Source organism: Nipponia nippon, unplaced genomic scaffold (genome assembly GCF_047370975.1).
Source record: "Nipponia nippon isolate SJK-2023a ecotype South Korea unplaced genomic scaffold, ASM4737097v1 scaffold_13, whole genome shotgun sequence".
Taxonomy (NCBI): Eukaryota; Metazoa; Chordata; class Aves; order Pelecaniformes; family Threskiornithidae; genus Nipponia; species Nipponia nippon.
In genome coordinates, this window is record NW_028262324.1 from 16,414,755 (window position 1) to 16,433,212 (window position 18,458).

Below are 18,458 nucleotides of genomic sequence, written 5' to 3' on the forward strand. Positions count from 1 at the left end.
AGATATTAAATTCATTTCAATAAGCCCTGCCTGCAGGAACCTGTCCTTGCCAGCACCTCCGGCTTCACGCCCCGGGCTCCGCAGCAGGGCAGGACGCTGCCCCTCTGTCCCGGGGTGCTCAGGGACGCTGGGGGACGGAGCAGGACGGCTGCAGCAGTGCTGCCTCTCCGGTGTCGGTGGCCTGGGCCGGTGCTGGCCACAGCGTGGTGGCCGGCAGGGAAGGGGTGTGCGGGCAGGATGCAGCGTGCCGGGGAGGAAACCGCCGGACATGGCCACTGCCGGGCCAACCTCCCTGCCAGAGGCCCGGATCCCCAGCCGGCCCCCAGACCCACGGGGGGCTCGGGCCCCATGGGCGGCCATGGGGACGGGGTGCTGGGTGCAGCTGCATGGGCTCCTGCCAGTGCCGTTCCCCGTGCCAGGGCCCCGCGTGGGCAGGGCAGGACGGGGGCAATGAGGGCCGGGACCCCCAGTAATGCCCCACGAGGACGGGGCTGATGCGGGGTCACGGGGCAGTGGAACCGGTCCCAGGTCCAGGGGGAGCCCGGCTGCAGCGAGGGGCAGGGGCTGCTCTGCAGCCGGGTCCCATGGGCACCCACAGCCCCGGCGCCTGCTCCAGCCCCATCCCAGCCTACTTCAGCCCCTGCCTCTGCCCGAATCCCAGCCCAGTCCCAGCCCAAGTGACCCCCAGCCCCAGTCCCAGTCCCAGCCCGAGTTCCAGCCCAGCCCCAGCACCAGTCCCAGTCCAAGCCCCTGCTCCAGTCCCATCCCAGCCTTCTTCAGCCCCTGCTTCTGCCCAAGTACCAGCCCAGCCCCAGTCTTAGTCCCAGCCCCAGTCCCAATCCCAGTCCCAGTCCCAGCGCCAGTCCCAGCCCCAGTCCAAGTCCCAGTGCCAGTGCCAGTGCCAGTGCCAGTCTCAGCCCCAGTCCTGTCCCTGTCCCAGTCCCAGTGCCAGCCCAGCCCAGCCCAGTCCCAGCACCCCCCAGGAGGGGCAGGAACTCACATCCCAGCCGTCCTGGTGGAGTTTCCGACACAGGAAAACGCAGCGGCGCCGCGCGGGGCGGTGGGGGCGGCCGTGCCGGGAGGCAGTGCCGCGGCCCCGCCATGGACAGCGAGGCCAAGAAGGGGAAGAAGGTGCGTGGGCCTGGGGCTGGTGTCCCGGGGGACTGGCGGGAGGGTGGGAGTGGGCGAGACGCGTGGGGACACCGGGACGAGGGGCTCCGCACCCCCTCCTGCGGCGCGGCGGGGAGAGGTGGGGTCCCCGCTCGCTGCCTCCTGGGCCACCCAAATGGTGCAAATTTGGGGTCAGTGAGCAGAGAGGTGCCCAGCCCCTCCTCAGGCGCTGGGTGCCCGCAGACCCCGTGCATGGGTGCCAGGGTTGGGTGCCCGGCACTGACGTGTCCCGGTGCCCTCTCTCCCTGCCAGGGCTTCGTGTCGCCCATCAAGCGGCTGGTTTTCCCCAAGGCGGCTCGGAGGCCGGCGCTCCGCAGCAGCGTCTACCGGCGGCCACTGCACTCGGTGCCCCTCTACCCCCCCGATTACCTGATCGACCCCCAGATCCTGCTGCATGACTATGTGGAGAAGGAGGTGAAGGTAAGGGGGTGGGGGATGCCCGGGTTCCCTGCCTGTGCATGGCAAGGGGGGACAAGGCCACCACACCACGCTGAGAGCCACCACCCACGGTGGCCAGGAGGGTCCCGGTCCCCTCCCTGCCAGGGCAACACGCAGGGAGGGGGAGGGCGGGCTGAGGGTGCAGGGAGGACCCCCCATTGCAGGATCTCCCTGCACCCCAGGGAAATGCATCCTGCCCGTGTGGATGTGGGTGCTCTGGGGGAGGCTCTGGGCCGTGGGGTGGGGAGATGGATGCCCCAGCCCCCCCTGGCTGCCCTGGGTTTTGTTCCCCCCCAGTTTTTAGGCCACCTGACATGGGTGACGGCCTCCCTGAACCCCTCCAGCCGGGATGAGGTGCTGCAGCTGCTGGACACGGCCAGGGTAAGAGGGGTCCCGAAGCCCCCCACGCCCCTGAGTGCCCCCCAGCGCTGCCCAGAGGGTGGGTGCCAGGTGCCCCACGCCGCTGGGTGCCCCACGGCCCGGCACACGCTCTGCCCCCGCAGCAGCTGAAGGAGCTGCCGCTGCAGACGACGCCGGAGCAGGACAGCATCCTCAGCCTCTCCGCCCGCTGCCTCCTGCTCACCTGGCGCGACAACGAGGAGCTGATCCTGCGCATCCCCACCCACGAGATCGCCGCGGCGTCCTACCTGCGCGACGACGCCCTACACCTCCTCATCCTCAAAACCGGTGCGGGTGTCCGGCCGGGGCCACCGGCCGTGGCACAGCCAGCCCTGAGCGCCCGGTGTCCCCAGGGCACAGGGGGCTGGAGCCCAGGGGTGATGGGGAGGTGCTGGGTCTGGCCGGGGCTGGAGCACAGCCGAGAACAACAGTCCGCGCTGCTGCCCCGGCTCTTCGAGGGGCTCGGTGGAGGTCCGCTTCCCCAGGGCTGGAGGGGGGCACTGCCTTGGGCTCCCCGCCGGGGCTCCCTGCTGTCCCCGCTCCGTAGGGCTCCCCGTCCTCGGGCTCCCCTGCCCCGGCAGGCAGCTCCCAGCTGTGCTCCCAGCCCCGGGTGCCTTTAATGGCAGGAGGAGGGGAGGCTGGAAGTGACCCCTGTCCCCGTCCCCCCCCACATGGAGCCCCAGAGGGGCGCAGGGGCTCCCGTGCTTTGATCAGCAAACCCCAGCTCAGCTGCCGGCCGCAGGCAGGGTCCCCGGGGAGGGGGCTGCGCCAGGCTGAGCTCCTGCCTGCACATGGAGCCGTCCCCTAACCCCCTGCCCCAGCCCCACTGCAGTCCCACTGCCCCCAACCCACTGGGGGTCCCCTATCCCCACCCCGCCACCCCCATCCCTCTGCAGCCCCCCTGGCTGGTGGGACAGGACAACCAGGGCAGGGGCTGGGGCTGGGGACCGGGCAGGGGGGGCAGCACAGCCCCCCGCCCTGATGCCCAGTCTCTCCTCGCTACCCAGGCCTGGGAGTGGACCCGGTCCCCGCCGGAGCGCACCCCGAGGTGGCCCCAGCCGGCGTGCCGGAGGCCTTCCCTGCCGAGAAGCGGCCGGGGGGCTCATGGCCGGAGGGAGGGCGGCTGGGGGGCCCGATGGAGCGGCGGCACACCATCTGCAGCCTGGACTGGCGGGCGGCGCGGGGCGGGCAGGAGGGCCGGCAGGGCGGCAGCCTGGAGCGGCGGCGGGGCGGCAGCTGGGAGCGGCGGCAGCGCGGGCGGCCCTCGGGCAGCTGGGAGCGGCGGCAGCCCTGCGGCGGCAGCTGGGAGCGGCGGCGGGCCGGCACCGTCGGCGGCAGCTGGGAGCGAGGCACCGGCTTCGGCAGCTGGGAGCGGCGGCACGCTGGCAGCAACCCCCTGGACCCCCAGGAGCCCTGCCCCGACGCCTACTCCAACCTCGTCATCCTCGCTGTGCCCAACAGGGTGAGTGGCCCCGGCACATGGCCACCTGCCGGCACCCACCCGCCTGCCAGCATCCACCCAGCCACCCACGTCCCCTCCCTCCTTCCCACTCCAGGATGCCGCCGAGGAGTCCTGCGCGCTCATCTGCCAGGTCTTCCAGATCATCTATGGGGACCAGAGCATCGAGTGTGTGGACCGCGCCGGGTACCACTACACCTCCACGCCCACGCGGCCCTGGCTCTCCAGCAGGAGTGAGTGGCCAGGGACGGGCACGGGGATGCCGAGCGGGGCGGCACGGGGCTGACGGGCAGGGGTGCGCGGGCAGAGTGCAGGGGGCAGCTGCCACGGCAGAGGCTTGGCCCCACTCTCAGACCTTGGCTCTCCCTCCCCAGGTGAGAGCTGCCGCACAGATGGGACGTACGGCTACGACGCCGACTTCAGCTGCTGCAGCTCCTTGTGAGTCTGGCTGCCCCCAAGGTGTCCCTGCCCCGGGGTGGGTGCCCCTGCCCCGGGGTGGGTGCCTGTCCTGGCTGCAGCGATGGTGGGTGCTGTGCAGCGGGGGGGCAGGTGGGCACACAAGGGGTGCCAGGGTCCTCTCACCGCCATCCTCCCGCAGCAACGGCTCCCACGAGACCTTCGAAGCATATTACAGCGGTGCCTCCTCGCCCTCCTTCCACCAGTCCCACCACAGCCTGGCCACCGCCTGCAGCGGCAGCGACCAGAGTGGCACGGGGCTGGAGCAGCTGCAGGACTACATGGTGACGGTGCGGGCGCGGGGACGGATGAGGGGCCCTGCTCGGTGCTGGCGGCCGGAGAGGGGGCGGTGGGCAGGTCTGAGCCCCCCACACCGGGGAGCAGCCAGCGGGGTGTGGAGTGGGGGGGCCGGGGCTGTGCACTGCTGGTGTCCCCCGCCCCGACCCGTCCCCATGTCCCCACAGCTGCGCAACAAGCTGTCACCACAGGAGATCCAGCAGTTCGCCCTCCTGCTCCGCGAGTACCGCCTGGGCACGCCGGTGCGGGAGTACTGCGCCGAGCTCCTGCGCCTCTATGGGGACCGCAGGAAATTCCTCCTCCTGGGTGAGTGTCCGGGCTCCCGCTGCAGCCACCCTGTGTCACCGTGTCACCCTCCTGACGTCCGTGCATCCCTTGGGGAGGGGCTGCCAGTGCTGGGTGTGCTCCGGGAGGTGTTGGGACCTCACTGCATGTGGGGGACGGGATGGGACGAGCCCCCTGCGTGCAGCCGGTGGGGCTGGCTGGCATCGCGCCCCAGCGCTGCCCACCCAGGCAGGGTCACCCCGAGGCTCATGGTGCCCATGGCAGGAATGAGGCCCTTCATCCCCGACCAAGACATCGGGTACTTTGAGACCTTCCTGGAGAGCATCGGCATCCGGGAGGGCGGGATCCTCACCGACAGCTTCGGCCGCATCAAGCGCAGCATGAGCAACACCTCAGCCTCGGCCGTGCGCAGCTACGACAGCTGGTCCCTGCGCTCCGAGTCCGAGTCCTTCAACCGCATGATCACAGACATCACCCACGACATCGAGGCACTGGCGCAGGACGAGGAAGAGGAGGAGGAGGAGGAGGACAACTACCTGTGAGGGAGTGCCGAAACCCAGCGGTCCCCTCCCTGCTCGCCGATGTGGTGCTGCACCTCCAAGCCCAGACTCGCCAGGTGCCCAGCTCTGCCCCAGTGCCTGGGACGGGGGATGTTGTCCCCCCCTTTGTCACCGCGGGAGGGGACGGGGCTTTGCACCGCCCTGGCAGCTCTCGGCAGGGCCCATGGCGTCGAGGGGCAGCCGTGGCGGTGGGGGAGCCCCCGGCCGGCAACGCCGTGTGCTGTAAATTCTGCAGATTGCAATTAAACGCGGGGCTGGGAGTGGAGCAGGTTCTTCCCCAGGGAAAGGCCATGCCGGGGTGGGGGGGCTGCTGTGGCAGGGGGCAAGCTGGGGCGGGGGGGCTGCTGCCGCTGGCACCGTGCCACTGCTGGGCTGGGCACCCTGTCCACCCCGGTGCCACATGCAGGTCGCTCCCGGAGTCGGGGAGCCCCCGGCCGTGCCGGGCTGGCCCCGGGGGTGCTCCTGGCAGCGCGGGACCCCAGGGAGCTCAGAGCAAAGTGGCGGGGCCAGCAAGGGTGTGCGGGATGTGGAGACTCGTGGCCACAGCTGACCTGCTGCCGCCTGTGCCACCGGCCCGGGTGCACCCCAGTAAAGCATTCGCCTCCCAACATGGGGGGAGTGGCGGGGATGGCTGCTCCTGCCAGGAGAGCGCCCAAGAGCCCCCGCCGCCCCGGGGATGCTCTGAGCAGGGGCTGCCGGCGCAGCGTCCCCATCCTGCCGCCGGGCGCCCCGGTGCTGGGTGGGGCTGAGATGCAGGCCATGCCGCGGGCAGCCATCCCGCGTCCCCGTGAGCGACGATGTCCCTGCGACACCCGGCCAGCGGCGCAGCCGCGGGTGTTTCACAAAAGGAAGTTCCTGCCCCAGGGCCCGGCTTCCTGCAGCGCCGCCCTGCAGCCCTCCCGCTGCCGATGGACCGGGCTGTGCCCCTCGCTGGCCAGCTGGCCCCCGGCCAATGTCCCCCGGCCACCGTCCCCTGGCCGATGTCCCTGAGCCAATGTCCCCCGGCCACTGTTCCCTGAGCCGATGGCCCCCAGCCACTGGCCCTCGGTGAGGACTGCGGGACGGCGCTGCAGCCCCTGGCCAGTGCGTGGGCAGGCGGATACTGGGGCTACCAGCAGCAACTTATTTTTTCTTTTACAAAATTTACTTATGCAAATCCTCATGCAGGCGAGGCGCTCGCTGCCCCGGCTGCTTCCTCTGATGCTCCTGAGCCAGAGCCGGGCTGGGCCTGGCCGTGTCTGCCCACGATGGTTGGCGTCACGGCGGAGCCACGGGTCCCTTCGCTGCCGCCGTCCCCGTCCCAGGTCCAGGGGTGCTCTGGGTGAACCAGAGCAAAGGCTGGAGCGCTGTGGGGCTGGGGAGGGGACCCGGGAGGACCTTTGGAATGGGACCACCAGGGCCAGGAGAGACACAGCAAAGCCCGTGGTCCCCCTGGCCCCTGCGAGCTGGGCTGCATGGCGTCAGCCCCGTGCCCCGCACCCCGCTGCATCCTGCGCCCCTGTGCCCCGCACCCAGTCACGGGGCAGTGCTCGCGGGTTTCCTCTTTTCTCCTCCCTGGGGACAGAGAACCAGGCTCACACCGTGGCCGCCAGTGCCCCGCTGCCGCCCACGGCCCCGTGCCGGGCGAGGAAACCGCCCGGGGGCCGCTCTGGGGTGCCGGCACCCAAATCCCCCCGGGCTCCCGGGGGCAGCGGGGCCGCGGGGGGAGAGAGGAGCCCTGGCACCCATCGTAGAACCGACCCCGATGGCAGCGGGGTCCCCGCCGGGCCGGGATGTCCCTGCGGGCTGGTTCTGCTGCCACGGGGGTCCCGCCCGGCCCGGGGGGGGTCCCGCTCGGTGCGGGACGGGGGTCCCCGCTCCCATCCCGGGTTGGGGGGGGTCGGTATAGGCAGGTATCGGCCGCGCCCGCCCCGTCGGAGTCGGGGGGTCCCACGGCCCCGGGACGGCCCCGGGGGGCGGGGCCTTACTGGGAGGGGCGGGGCCTTACCGGGAGGGGCGGGGCCTCACTGGGCGGCGGGCGCGCAGCCGGGCGGAGCGCAGCGGCGGGAGCAGCCCCGGCTCCGGGACGGGGACGGCGGCCGGGAGCGGGAGGTGCCCCGGGAGGTGCCCCGGGACGGCGGCGGAGGTGAGAGCGGAGCGGAGCCGTGCGCGGAGCCCCGAGGGCGGCGGGGCCGGGTGGGGGGAGCCCCGGTGCCGGTCCGGGCAGCCCGGTGGGTCGGTCCCTGCCCCGGGTCAGCCGTCGCTGCCTCCCTCCCGCTGGGTGCAGCGGCCCCTGGGTGCCCGGCGGGGAGGCGGTGGCGGGGCGGCCCGGAGGGCACGGTGCAGTCCCGGCGAGGTGATCCCAGCCGGTGGCCTTGCAGGGGCTGTCGGGGACCCGCCACCGCCCGCCCCGCCACCGAGGGCACGGGGCAGCGAGGGCGCGATGGAGCTCCCACCATCCCACCTGGTCCCCATGGCTGGGGACAGCCACACGGGCTGTGGGACACGGCTCTCGGGCTGGGACGCACCAGGGACGGCTGCTGCCACCGGAGCTCCCTGTGCTGGCAGGCCTCGGCGCTGTGCCGCAGCAGCCGGCGGGAAAGCCCTGGCCGCAGGGTCGGTGCGCGTAGCGGTGAGCCGGGATGCCGGGGGCTGGGTGGCTGCGGGACTCTTGGACCCCCCAAAGGTGTTTGTGCTTTGTAGGGCCGAATGCTGCGACCCGGTGTGGGACAGGCACAGCAAATACCTGCCGCGGTGCCGGCGTGGGCTGTGGCCGAGTTCCAGCCAGGCGCTGCGTGGGTTTGCCAGGATGGAGCTGGCATTGGGCTTTGCCAGCGGCCGGTCCCGAGCCTGAGCCCGGGGCACCCCTGCGAGGGGGACGTGCTGTCTGGGGCCACCGCTGCTGCTCCAGCTCTGCCCTGGGGAGCAGGGCTGGCCCAGGCTTTGGCACACTGAGAAGGGCAAGGAGTGACCGTGGGGTGGCTGGAAGGTGACAGCGATGTCCCTCGAGGGCTGTGGGAGCGAGGCGGTGCTGCTGGTGCCCAGCTGCTCCCCCAGTGAGGCTGGCAGTGCTGTGCACGTCGCAGGGCCCCGCTCAGCCCCAAGGTTCCTCCTTCATTGTCACCGCTGGCACCTTCTCCTTTCTCTGTGCCGAGGTCTCCCCCGGGCAAGGGAAGTGCCTTTGCGGGAGTTTTCCCCTGCGCTCGCTGCTTCTTGCTGCATGTTTTCCTGCTGATGGGAAGCTGGAGAAAGTTGAGCATTTGCATTCGCCCTGGGCTGGTGGCTGCTCGAGGCAGCTCCAACCCGGCAGAGAGCAGGCAGGGAGCACAGTGCGGAGCGGTGACCCGCGGCGGCGCAGGGGCCGTGGCCACAAGCACCAGCGGTGCTGGGCGGGGAGCCCCGAGCTGCGGGGGAGCCCCTCCGTGACGGGGGTCCTGCTTTGCAAAGAGGCTCTTTCCCTCCGTGCCTGCACCCCCAGCCGGGGAAGGCCTTTTCGGGAAAGGGCTGCGAAGCTGTGCCCCTTGCCAGGCACCCCGTCGCCCTGCGGCTGTCACCGAGCGCGGCTCTGCAGGGGGAGCAGAGCCCTCTCTGCCTGTGGCAGTGTGGCCGTGCGGGCATCGCGGTCCCGTGCCATGCACCGGCGCCGTGCTGTGCCGGGCAGGAGCTGCTGGAAGCGGGGCTGGAGCGGGGCTTTCACCTCTGTCGCAATGCCTTCACTTCCCCTCCCATGGCTGCAGGATGGGTTGCGTGAAGTCGAAAGAAGCTGGCGTCCAAGAGAAGATGATAAAAACTGACTCCGACCCCGGCCCCAGCCTGCAGCAGGGCCATTACGTGAGGGACCCCACGGCCGCCAACAAGAGGGTGAGTGGGAGCTGCCAGCCAAGCCAGGGGCGCGGGACCGAGCCATCGGGGGGCTCAGCCCCTCTCCTCACCAGAGCTGCCAGCACCGAGAGCGGGGCTGGCTGCGGGCGCTGGCAGTGCCTGTGCCCCAGGGCAGGGGCTTGGCCGTGGGACGGCAGCGCAGAGCCCGGCCCAGCTTGTGCTGGGGCAGGCACAGAGCAAGCCCGATGGGAACCAAGGAATTACGGAAAAAGAGAGAGAAAAGTGAAGGTGTTTGGGAGGGGGCAGAGATGCTGGTGCTGGGTGGGTTGGTGAGGCGGGCGCTGCCCCTCGGGTGCCCTCTTGCCGCTGGGGGCCGGGGCCATGGTGGGGCTGAGACCCCCGTAGGGTGGGGGTCTCTGCCACCCGCAGCATCACTCTCTGTTTTCTGTCCTGCTTTCCAGAGCAATAATGTCCCCGGTGTGGCCATGCCCCTGCCCGAGGATGGGGGGCTGCAAGGTACAGGGGTGCTGCAAGCGGGTGCAGAGGGTGGGAGCACGCAGGGGGAGCGTGGCCAGGTCCTCTCCAGCCTGGCTCGAACACCACCGGTCCCAGTGGGACGGGAGATCTGGGCTTCCTCAAAGGCCGGCTGTGGCCGTGGCACAATGAAGATGGAGGCGCTGGGTGCTGCGGGGGTCCTGGCAGGGGCAGCCCGTGCCCCATCCCAGCACGGGGAGCGGTGCCCAGGGAGCTCCCTCGCTGCAGGCTCGGGGGACAACGTGGTGCTGGCGCTCTATGACTACGAGGCGATGCACGCTGGGGACCTGAGCTTCCAGAAAGGGGAGCGGCTGAAGGTGCTGGAGGAGTAAGTGCTGCCGACGTCCCCCTGCCCCAGGGTGTCCTGCAGGCTTGCGTGGCCCTCCTGGGTTTTTTTCTGGAATTTGCCCCTGGAGGAGCCGGCGGCGCCCAGTGCCAGGTGCCACGGGCCGACCCGATGCCGTTTCTATCGCAGGTCAGGGGAGTGGTGGCAAGCGCAGTCGCTGGTGACGGGGCGCGAAGGCTTCATCCCCAGCAACTACGTTGCCCGAGCCGACTCGCTGGAGACAGAGGAGTGAGTCCATTCCTCCGAGGCACATCCCGGCCCTGCGCCGTCCCGTGCTCCCCCCCGCAGCTGTCCCCGCTCCTGCCCCATGTCCAGCCCTGCCCCACGCCAGCCTGAGCTCTCCCAGCCCCGGCAGCGTTCGTCGGTTCATTTGTTTCTGCTGCAGGTGGTTTTTCAAGGGCATCAGCCGGAAGGACGCGGAGCGGCAGCTCCTTGGCCCCGGGAATGTGATCGGATCCTTCATGATACGGGACAGCGAGACGACGAAAGGTCCGGAGGGGTGCCCACAGCGCGGTGGTGGGGAGCAGCTGCCCCGGAGGGGCCTCCCTCACCCACGCGTGCCTGGCAGAGGAGCTCGGGAGATGCCTCCCCAGCCGGGGGTCTCCGCTTTGCTGTGGGGCAGGGACTGGGGGTCCCGTCCTCCTGCTGCGAGTGTCCCTGCAAGAGCCCGTGGTGCTGCCGCGTGTCCGAGCCCTGTGGCGCGGATTGGGGGGACGTGCCCTTTTGAGGCTGCTTTTGGTGCTTGGGACGCTGTGTAGCTGTGCCTGGGGCCAAGGGGGCGGTGGCAGCACGGTGGGGACGGGTGCTGCAGTGGTGGCTCCGCTGGGTGACGGCACCGCGCGTGCCGCGAGCGCAGGGTGGCCGGGCACCGCGGGGCCGTGTCCTCTGCGCGGGGCTGGCAGCTCACCCCTCCCCGAACAGGCTGCTACTCGCTGTCGGTGCGGGACGGGGACGACGTGCAGGGCAGCATGGTGAAGCATTACAAGATCCGGACGCTGGACAGTGGTGGCTTCTACATCTCGCCGCGCAGCAGCTTCGATACGCTGCAGGAGCTGGTCCAGTACTACAAGGGTGAGCCCCGGGGTGCCTGGCCCCCCACCCCGGATGGGGCTTTGTCCCCAAGCCAAGCAGCCGCCAGGTAGCCGGGGGTGCACAGAGGCCGAGGGGCTCCTGCCCGTCACCACTGGGCTCCTGCTGTGGCTCCGGCTGTGACGTGCAGCGATGCCGGACCTTCCCCTGGCACGATGCCTGGCTTGCTGGCCGTCACAGCCGTGGGTGTTGGTCCCCACGTGCCCGCAGTGCCCGGGACTCCCCGTCCCCAGGCGGGCCGGTGCCCTGGCTGCACTGGCGCGCTGCAGTAATGCCTGGCAGGGCAGAGCAATGCCAGCGGGGCCGTGTCCCCAGTGTTTGCAGCGGGGCGCGTGGTGGCAGGACGTGCCCCGTGGCCATGGAGGCCGTCGTGGGCTCTGCTTCGAAGCACAAAGCGGCCGGTGAGACAGGCCGGCTGACGGCTCTCGGTGCTCCCCGCAGGGCAGAGCGACGGGCTATGCCAGAAGCTCACCTACCCCTGCTGCATGCCCAAGCCGCAGAAGCCCTGGGAGAAAGATGCCTGGGAGATCCCTCGGGAGTCGCTGAGGCTGGAGAGGAAGCTGGGAGCCGGGCAGTTCGGAGAAGTGTGGATGGGTGAGAGCGAGGGGGAGGCAGCTGGGAGGAAGATGGTGATGGTGGAGGAGGAAGGGTGAGGGATGGGAGAGGAGGTGGAGGGATGGCAGGGCAGAAGAGGCAGGGAGGGAGTGACCTGCGGGAGGGGAGCACGGGGAGGTGGAGGTGGCCCTGGCCTTAATGCAGGGACGGCTCGGGGCTGGGTGCGTGGGGACAGCCCTGGGCTGCGCATGGTCTCCAGCCCTCGTGCAGCAGCTCCGTCTGCAGGAGAGGGTGCTTTGGCTCCAAAATCCAGTGCTCCCAATGCCTGGGCAGTGGGCAGGCTGGGAACGTCTGTCATGCTGCCCCGCAGCTACCTATAACAAGCACACCAAGGTGGCGGTGAAGACAATGAAGCCGGGCAGTATGTCCGTGGACGCCTTCCTGGAGGAGGCGAACCTGATGAAGACGCTGCAGCACGACAAGCTGGTGAAGCTGCATGCGGTCGTCACCAAGGAGGAGCCCATCTACATCATCACCGAGTTCATGGAGAAAGGTGCTGCCCGTGCCCCTGTGTGGTCGCCGCGGGCCAGGCCAGGCGGCGGTACCCGGCTGCCCCAGGGATGGTGCAGGATCAGCCCCTCCTGCGTCCCTGGGGTTGGCCGTGGGCTCTGCACCGGCTGCCGGGGCACTGGGAGCGGGGCCAGCTCCTGCCACTGCACGTCCGAGGGTGCTGGGGCAGGGTGCTGGGGCAGGGTGCTGGGCAGGGGGATGCGGTGAGAGCCCTGGGAGAGGGAGGGATGGGGACAGGGGGCAGATGAGGAGGAGCACTCCACAAGGCAGGAGGGAGCCTGCAGCGGGGCTGGCTCCTCCGCCCAGGCCAAGGGAGCGGGTTGGGGGTCAGGTGCGTCTCCTGACCGAGTCCCCGCGTCGTGCTCGGCTCCCCGGGACCCTGTGCCACCCCCACCACCCATGCCACCCCGAGGGTGGCGCAGGCTCCGGCTGAGCCGTCAGCCCCAGCACCCTTCCCTGTCCGCAGGGAGCTTGCTGGATTTCCTGAAGAGCGACGAGGGGAACAAGCAGCCGCTCCCGAAGCTGATCGACTTCTCTGCCCAGGTGAGGGGGAGCAGACCTTCCCCAGCTCCCCGCTCCCCCTTTCCCCTGGGAAGGGTGAGGGGGGGTCGAGGAGCCCAAGAGCTTACCCGGGGCTTGGGCAGTGCTTTGTTTGCACAGGCCAGCGCTCGGGGTGGTGGGGATGCAGGAAAGGAGCCGGCGAGGTTTCCCTGCGGTGCTGCCCTCGCACCCGGCGGGCAGGCAGCTGCCTGCTCGCCCCGCGGGTCCGGCTGCCTGCGCAGCAGCAGGTGTGTGGGAAAGGAGAAGTGGCGGCTTCCTCCCCGCTAGCCCGTTGGCTGCAGCACGGTGCCTCGCCAGAGCTGCGCCGAGCCCGGGGGGTTTGGCCAGGCTGCTCCTTCCCAGGAGCCGGGAAATCTGTGTCTTCTAAGGCTGCTGTGGTTTCTGCCACCCTCGCAGCCCGCGGTGCTGTGGTGTTTTGTGGAAGTTGCGGGGCCTGAGGGTTGGAGCTTGCTTTCACTGCTCACGTTTGCACGGTCCCTTCCCCGGGGCGCGCAGATGCTGGTCGGCGTGGCCTGTCTGAGCCCGGGGCTCCCCGGGGAGCAGCCACGGCAAAGCTATCGATTTCTATCCGTTGCTGCTGATGTGATGGTTACCTGCAAACAACAGGCTCCGGGCGACAGAGCCTCGTCTGCAAACTTTGCAAAAGGCCCACAAAACCCCAGATGGCCGCACGGCCACCCCGTGCCACCCCGGCACCAGCTGCGGTGCTTCGGGGCAGCGTCGTACGCCTGCTCGGGCCGGGCCCCTGAGCAGGACCCCCTGCAGCTCTGGGAGCTTGAGCTCCCTATGTTTAATATGAACTCTACAGCCCCACCATTTTGCGGCGTTCACAGCGCCCGGGAGACTGAGCTGGGTACGCTCCTAGAAGGGAGCGTAGCGTGTTACGCTGCCCCACAGCAATGCCTGCAGGAGGTTTGTGGTTCGTTAAAGTCACCTCCCTGCCGAAGGGCTGTCATGGGCTGGGGGAGGCGGCTGGAGAGGCAGCAGGACTCAGGGAAGATCGTTTTGGGGGTATTTTCAGGAGCTGATTTTGAGTACAGCCGAGCGTGCTGTTATACATCTAGCTTCGTGTGTGCAACCATTTGTGCAACCACTGCCCTGTCCCTGCCGCTTCTGCAGTGTCCCCAGATGCTGGCCAAATCCAGGGACCCTTTGAGCTAAGCAATAATTCCTAGAGGTACCCGTGCAACAGGAAAGCCAGGATGGGAGCCCAGAGCCCGGAGGCTCAGACCAGGTCACTGGCTGCTCCAGCCGGCTCTGCCAGGGTCTGCGGCTCAGCTGTGCACTCGTGCACGCCATCTGTTCCCAGCATGCTGGCTCTTGCAAACCGCCCGGCTTGGCTCTGTGGCTCAGAGGGGCTGCTTTCTGCAGCGCTGGGAAGCGAAGGCTGAAGCGTTTCATGTGCAGGCAGCAGGCGTGCAGGCAGGCAGCAGGCAACTAGCAAGCCTGGCACCCAGGCTTGTGCTGGGGCTGAGTCACTGCGAGCAAAACTGTGTCTGTGGTCATGGAAATAATCCTTCCGCTCTTGCAGTGCTTGTTTACTTCTGTATTTTGTGTGGAGAGCTCCGTGAGCAACTGCACCTTACCCTGGCCCGGCTTGTGCAGGTGTGACGGGGACGGGGGGGTCCCCCTGCCTGCTCCGGCCCCTTCCCCTCCCGGGCGCTGGCAGCAGCCAGGCGTGGGATAACGTGGCACCAGTCCGGGGGTGGTTTGTGCACGCACCAGGCCATCTCTGCATCGGTCGCGGCTGATGGTAGCTGCACACGCAGCCGCAGCCACCGAGTGCAGAGACTTCAGAAGATGGAGCCGGGGGGGGATCTTCGGGGGTCGGCGCAGCCATCCTGCCCCCGGGCGGGACTGACTCTTTGCAAACTGTTCCCGAAAACCCAGACACCTCCCCGCCCTCCTCGGGAGACCCGCCACCACCCGCCACCGTGCTCTGCTGCCCTCACCAAGGAAGCTCTGCAACGCTGGCCGACCCTCGCTGCAGCAGTTAAAGTCCCTTTGTTGTTCCCTTAGCGTAGAGAGAGGATAGTTCCCTCCCTGCTGCTCTCTGGCAGTGGCTGATGTACTTGGAGACTGGCCTCGGTCTCCTCTGAGCAGAGAATGAGTTACTCCTCTTCACGTCCGCATGGCTACGGAGGCAGCGGTTACACCTTGCCCTGCGGGCATCCACGGACGCTTGCTCGTGAGCACGTCGGCTGCCAGTTCTCCCTGCTTCTCTCGCGCAGGGGCTTAAATGGGTCGTGTTGGGCTGGTCCCCCAAACCCTGGCCTCTTCTGCAAGGGAGGCCCTGCACGGAGAGCGGTTCCCGTGCAGGAGAGGCGGTCACGGCTGCTGTGACTCGGCCTCCTTTCACCCCCTTTCAAAGCGCTGGACAGAATCACTTAACCTCTTTCCATTCCTGGTAACAGTCCCATCGGGGACGTTGCGTTCTTTCAAACAGCCTCTTTGCATTTTTCTCTTTCCTCTTTTTACAGATTGCAGAAGGAATGGCTTTTATTGAGAAGAGGAACTACATCCACAGAGACCTGAGAGCTGCCAATATTCTGGTGTCAGCCCTACTGGTGTGCAAGATTGCAGACTTTGGACTGGCCAGAGTCATCGAAGACAACGAGTACACGGCCCGGGAAGGTGCGGGAGCTGCCGGGGGCGTCTGGCCGCAGTCTGAGATGGCGAAGGGTTGTGGGATTCCCTTAGAGCCATCGTCAACCTGCAACCTTGGTGGCAAGGACCCTGGGAGGGACGTGATGTGGAAACGGGCAGATGAGGGAAGCTCCTCTCATTTGCATCGCTTCACATCTTCCTCTTCTGTGTGTTTGTTTCTCCTTCCCCATATTTCACCACCGGTTTCTCAGCATTTGGGTTAGAGCTCATGTGTCCTGTTGGATCTCTTTGTCCAGGTGCCAAGTTTCCCATTAAATGGACCGCACCAGAAGCCATCAACTACGGATCTTTCACGATAAAATCAGACGTCTGGTCCTTTGGGATCCTCCTGACCGAGATCATTACCTATGGGCGCATCCCATACCCAGGTAAGGAGGTGGAGTCCCTCCTCTGATCTGGTTCCAAACGACACGCTCCACCTTCTGGGGCCCATCCATGGGATCCGTTTCTCCGTGAAGTCAGATTGCTGAAAACAGAGGGAACGGTGAGAAATCTGCACCTCACACTGGGAGCAGAGCTCAAAGGCGGTAGCACAAGCTCTCAAGATGGCAGTTCTGTCTGTGAGCCATGGAGAGGAGCGCAGAGCACGGGACAGCCTCCGAGCAGCCTGCGCCTCTCGTTTAGCTACATCGACTGTTTGGACAAGAGCTCACCTAGGACGGATAATTAGGAAGATTTTCTCCCTGGGAGTCCTCAGGGGACACCAGATGTTTTCACTGACCTGAAATCCGTGCTGCTGTGGCATGGGCCCCCTCTTCTCAGCTTCCACGAAGCAGAGCTGGGACATCTCCTCTGGGGAGCCCACGAAAGGAGTCCAGGCGGTGATGACTTTGGGGTGCCCGCTGCTTTGGCGAGAAGGGCAGCTACGCTATAGACTGCCCTGGGGCTGATCCTGCAAGGAGGTCCCGAGCTCCTCCAGCTCCGGGGGAAACCTACAGTGGTCAGGATCTCTAAAAGATCTGGTCTCTCTGTTTCTAAAATAGAAGATCACGTTTTTAACGTGGGAGGCTGATTGACTTGCCCCAGGCTGGACTGCCTGTCCCTGGGAGAGCGGGTGTCACACGCCGCAGGCTCCTGGCTCGCGTGGCTGTCTGCCTCCTGCAGATTAAGTGGGTTTGGAAGCAGCACATCAGTTCAGGGCTGATAGCCGGGCCAGGCCGTTTTGGGAAGGCTCGAGCAGTCTGTAAATCGTCATCGTTAGGAACCGCCTGGCATTTTATATTAATGGTTTCTTTGGTACCTTTTTTTCCACGGGAAATTATTCTGTACAAGAAAAGTAAAAGTTGCCGCAAACCAACCCCGAAGGATGTGGGGCGGCATAAAGGGTTGTTGGGGAAGGACCGGCTCTGCCAGCACGCTAACTTACTGTTACCAGTGACACTGGAAGGAACAGCTCATTGAAGACGCAGCGGGTGGAGAAGTGTAGCCTTTATTGTGTGGAAATGTACACAAAACAATTACAATTCCCATCTGATCTGCTCAACTGGGGTACAAAACTGCGTGCCGCAACTAACAGCATCTCGGTTGTTCACGATTCCCTGACCGGGAGCAGGAGTTCCCCCTTCCCCCCCCCCAACCTGTCCTTTTTCTTCCTAGTGACACTGCCCAAAGGGGGGTAGTTTTGGGTTTGGGCGTTTTTTGCCTTTTCAAGAAATTGGTGATAAAACCATGAAACGTTCAGCTGTCCTGCCCTGTTTCGCCAGGGATGTCGAGCGTGGAGGTGATCAGGGCGCTGGAGCACGGGTACCGGATGCCGCGCACAGAGAACTGCCCCGAGGAGCTGTATGACATTATGATGAGATGCTGGAAGACCAAACCTGAGGATCGTCCCACCTTCGAGTACACGCAGAGCGTGTTGGAGGATTTCTTTACTGCAACAGAGAGCCAGTATCAGCAGCAGCCATAACGCAGGAAGCTTGGTGAAGACGGCGGATACCCCGCACTATGCCCGCCGTGTTAGCGGCAGTGAGCGCACGCACCCTGCTCTTCCCTGTCCCACGCGTGAGCTGCCTGCGCGCGCCTTCCCCTGCCAGCCTGGCCCAGCACCCAGTGCCCTCCCGGGTGGCTGGGCTGGAAGGGGGGGCAGGAGGGAGCCACGCTCAGGCCAGCCCCCGGGGCGGCCGGACGGAGGGAGAAGCGACGCGGGGCCGTACCTTGTGCCTTTCACACGTGCTCGAGCGCCTGGGAGGCAGCTGCTCCGGGCCGCGCCGGCAGCACCGTGCGAGGAGGGATGGGGCCAGGCCTGTTTCAGCTACAAAGAAAAAAAAAACAGATTTTTTTTTTTTTTTTAATCTTTCTTGAGATCTTATCATGCTGTTTTGCAGAAGTAGGTGCTTTGGCTGCGATGGCCTCGGCGAAATGACGTTACTCTCCGGGCGTGCTGCGCAGCGCCCACGCCGCTCGGTCCCCGCGTGTCGGGGAAATCCCAGTGGATTCCGCCACGCTGCGACGCAGCACATCGCCTCGTCCTCCGGCAGGGTCCTGGGTTTGGAATGTCGAGCGGTGCAGAACCACCTCTCCCCCCTCGCCCCCCCGGGTTTCCTTCCTGGGTGGTTTTCGTGGTACCCCCCTGCAGAGCGGGAGTTCGGGCGAGGCCGTGCCGGCGCGGCGGGCACCGGCAGGCACGGAGGGTGCTCCGCAAGGCAGCCCCCGCAGGGATCCCCCCAGCTTGCCTTCCCAGGGGTTTCTTGAGCCAAGGGTGGCCTCAAGCCGGCCACCGCCAGCCCCGGCCCGGGAGCCCTCGCCCCCCGCGGCAAAGCCTCGCCGCTCCGCTCGCAGGCGTCGTTTGACATCAACCGGGGCGCGTGCGGCGTCGGCAGCGAGCCGGCGTGCCTTGCAGACGCCTTGTGTGTTGTCGTCTATTTTTAGTATTTAATGATGGGTTATTTGGGCAGAAGGAGGAAGTGATATCTTATTTTAAGGTTGCCCTGTACGTGCTCCAGCAGGGAGCTTCTGGGCCCGGGGTTGTACTGTCCTCAGACGGAGGGGCGAGCACCGCCGCTGCTGTGCTTTGGTATCAGCTTTGGAAGCTTCTTTTTGTAATCAATGAAGTATTTATAAACCTCTCGTCCTTTGGCCTTTCCTCGCGTTCCCCAGCCCAGGCCGGGGGGGGCGGGACGGGGGCCGGGGCCGGGCCGTTCCGGGCCTCCGGGCCCCGCCGCCTCAGCGCCCGCACCAAACATGGCGCCCGCGGCGTCGTGCCCGCCCCCTGCGCGAAGGCCGCTGCCCTCAGCAAAGATGGCGGCGCGGGCCGCCCCTTCCCCGGCCGGTT

At 67.3% G+C, this 18,458-nt stretch overlaps 2 protein-coding genes across 3 annotated transcripts; both read left to right on the plus strand.

The window, feature by feature from the left end:
* Nucleotides 1-1,038: 1,038 nt before the first annotated feature.
* On the plus strand, nt 1,039-5,324 carry CCM2L (CCM2 like scaffold protein). 2 transcript variants are annotated; one of them, XM_087749867.1, is made up of 10 exons: nt 1,039-1,131; nt 1,423-1,590; nt 1,906-1,989; nt 2,112-2,295; nt 3,015-3,469; nt 3,564-3,699; nt 3,841-3,904; nt 4,065-4,212; nt 4,387-4,525; nt 4,769-5,324. In XM_087749867.1, exons 1-10 carry the CDS (start codon nt 1,102-1,104, stop codon nt 5,044-5,046), a joined length of 1,686 nt encoding a protein of 561 aa, XP_087605993.1. In that variant the 5' UTR covers nt 1,039-1,101; the 3' UTR covers nt 5,047-5,324. The 2 variants fall into 2 exon arrangements, with proteins under 2 accessions (XP_087605993.1, XP_087605992.1); XM_087749866.1 differs by having other exon boundaries at nt 4,387-5,324.
* Nucleotides 5,325-7,079: 1,755 nt separating this feature from the next.
* Nucleotides 7,080-18,253, plus strand: HCK (HCK proto-oncogene, Src family tyrosine kinase). Its single transcript, XM_087749986.1, has 13 exons — nt 7,080-7,189; nt 8,781-8,904; nt 9,327-9,381; nt 9,628-9,727; nt 9,875-9,973; nt 10,131-10,234; nt 10,667-10,816; nt 11,276-11,428; nt 11,760-11,942; nt 12,426-12,502; nt 15,001-15,154; nt 15,424-15,555; nt 16,891-18,253. The coding sequence occupies exons 2-13, from the start codon at nt 8,782-8,784 to the stop codon at nt 17,091-17,093; spliced, it is 1,533 nt and encodes a 510-aa protein (XP_087606112.1). The 5' UTR covers nt 7,080-7,189; nt 8,781; the 3' UTR covers nt 17,094-18,253.
* The last annotated feature ends 205 nt before the right edge of the window (nt 18,254-18,458 follow it).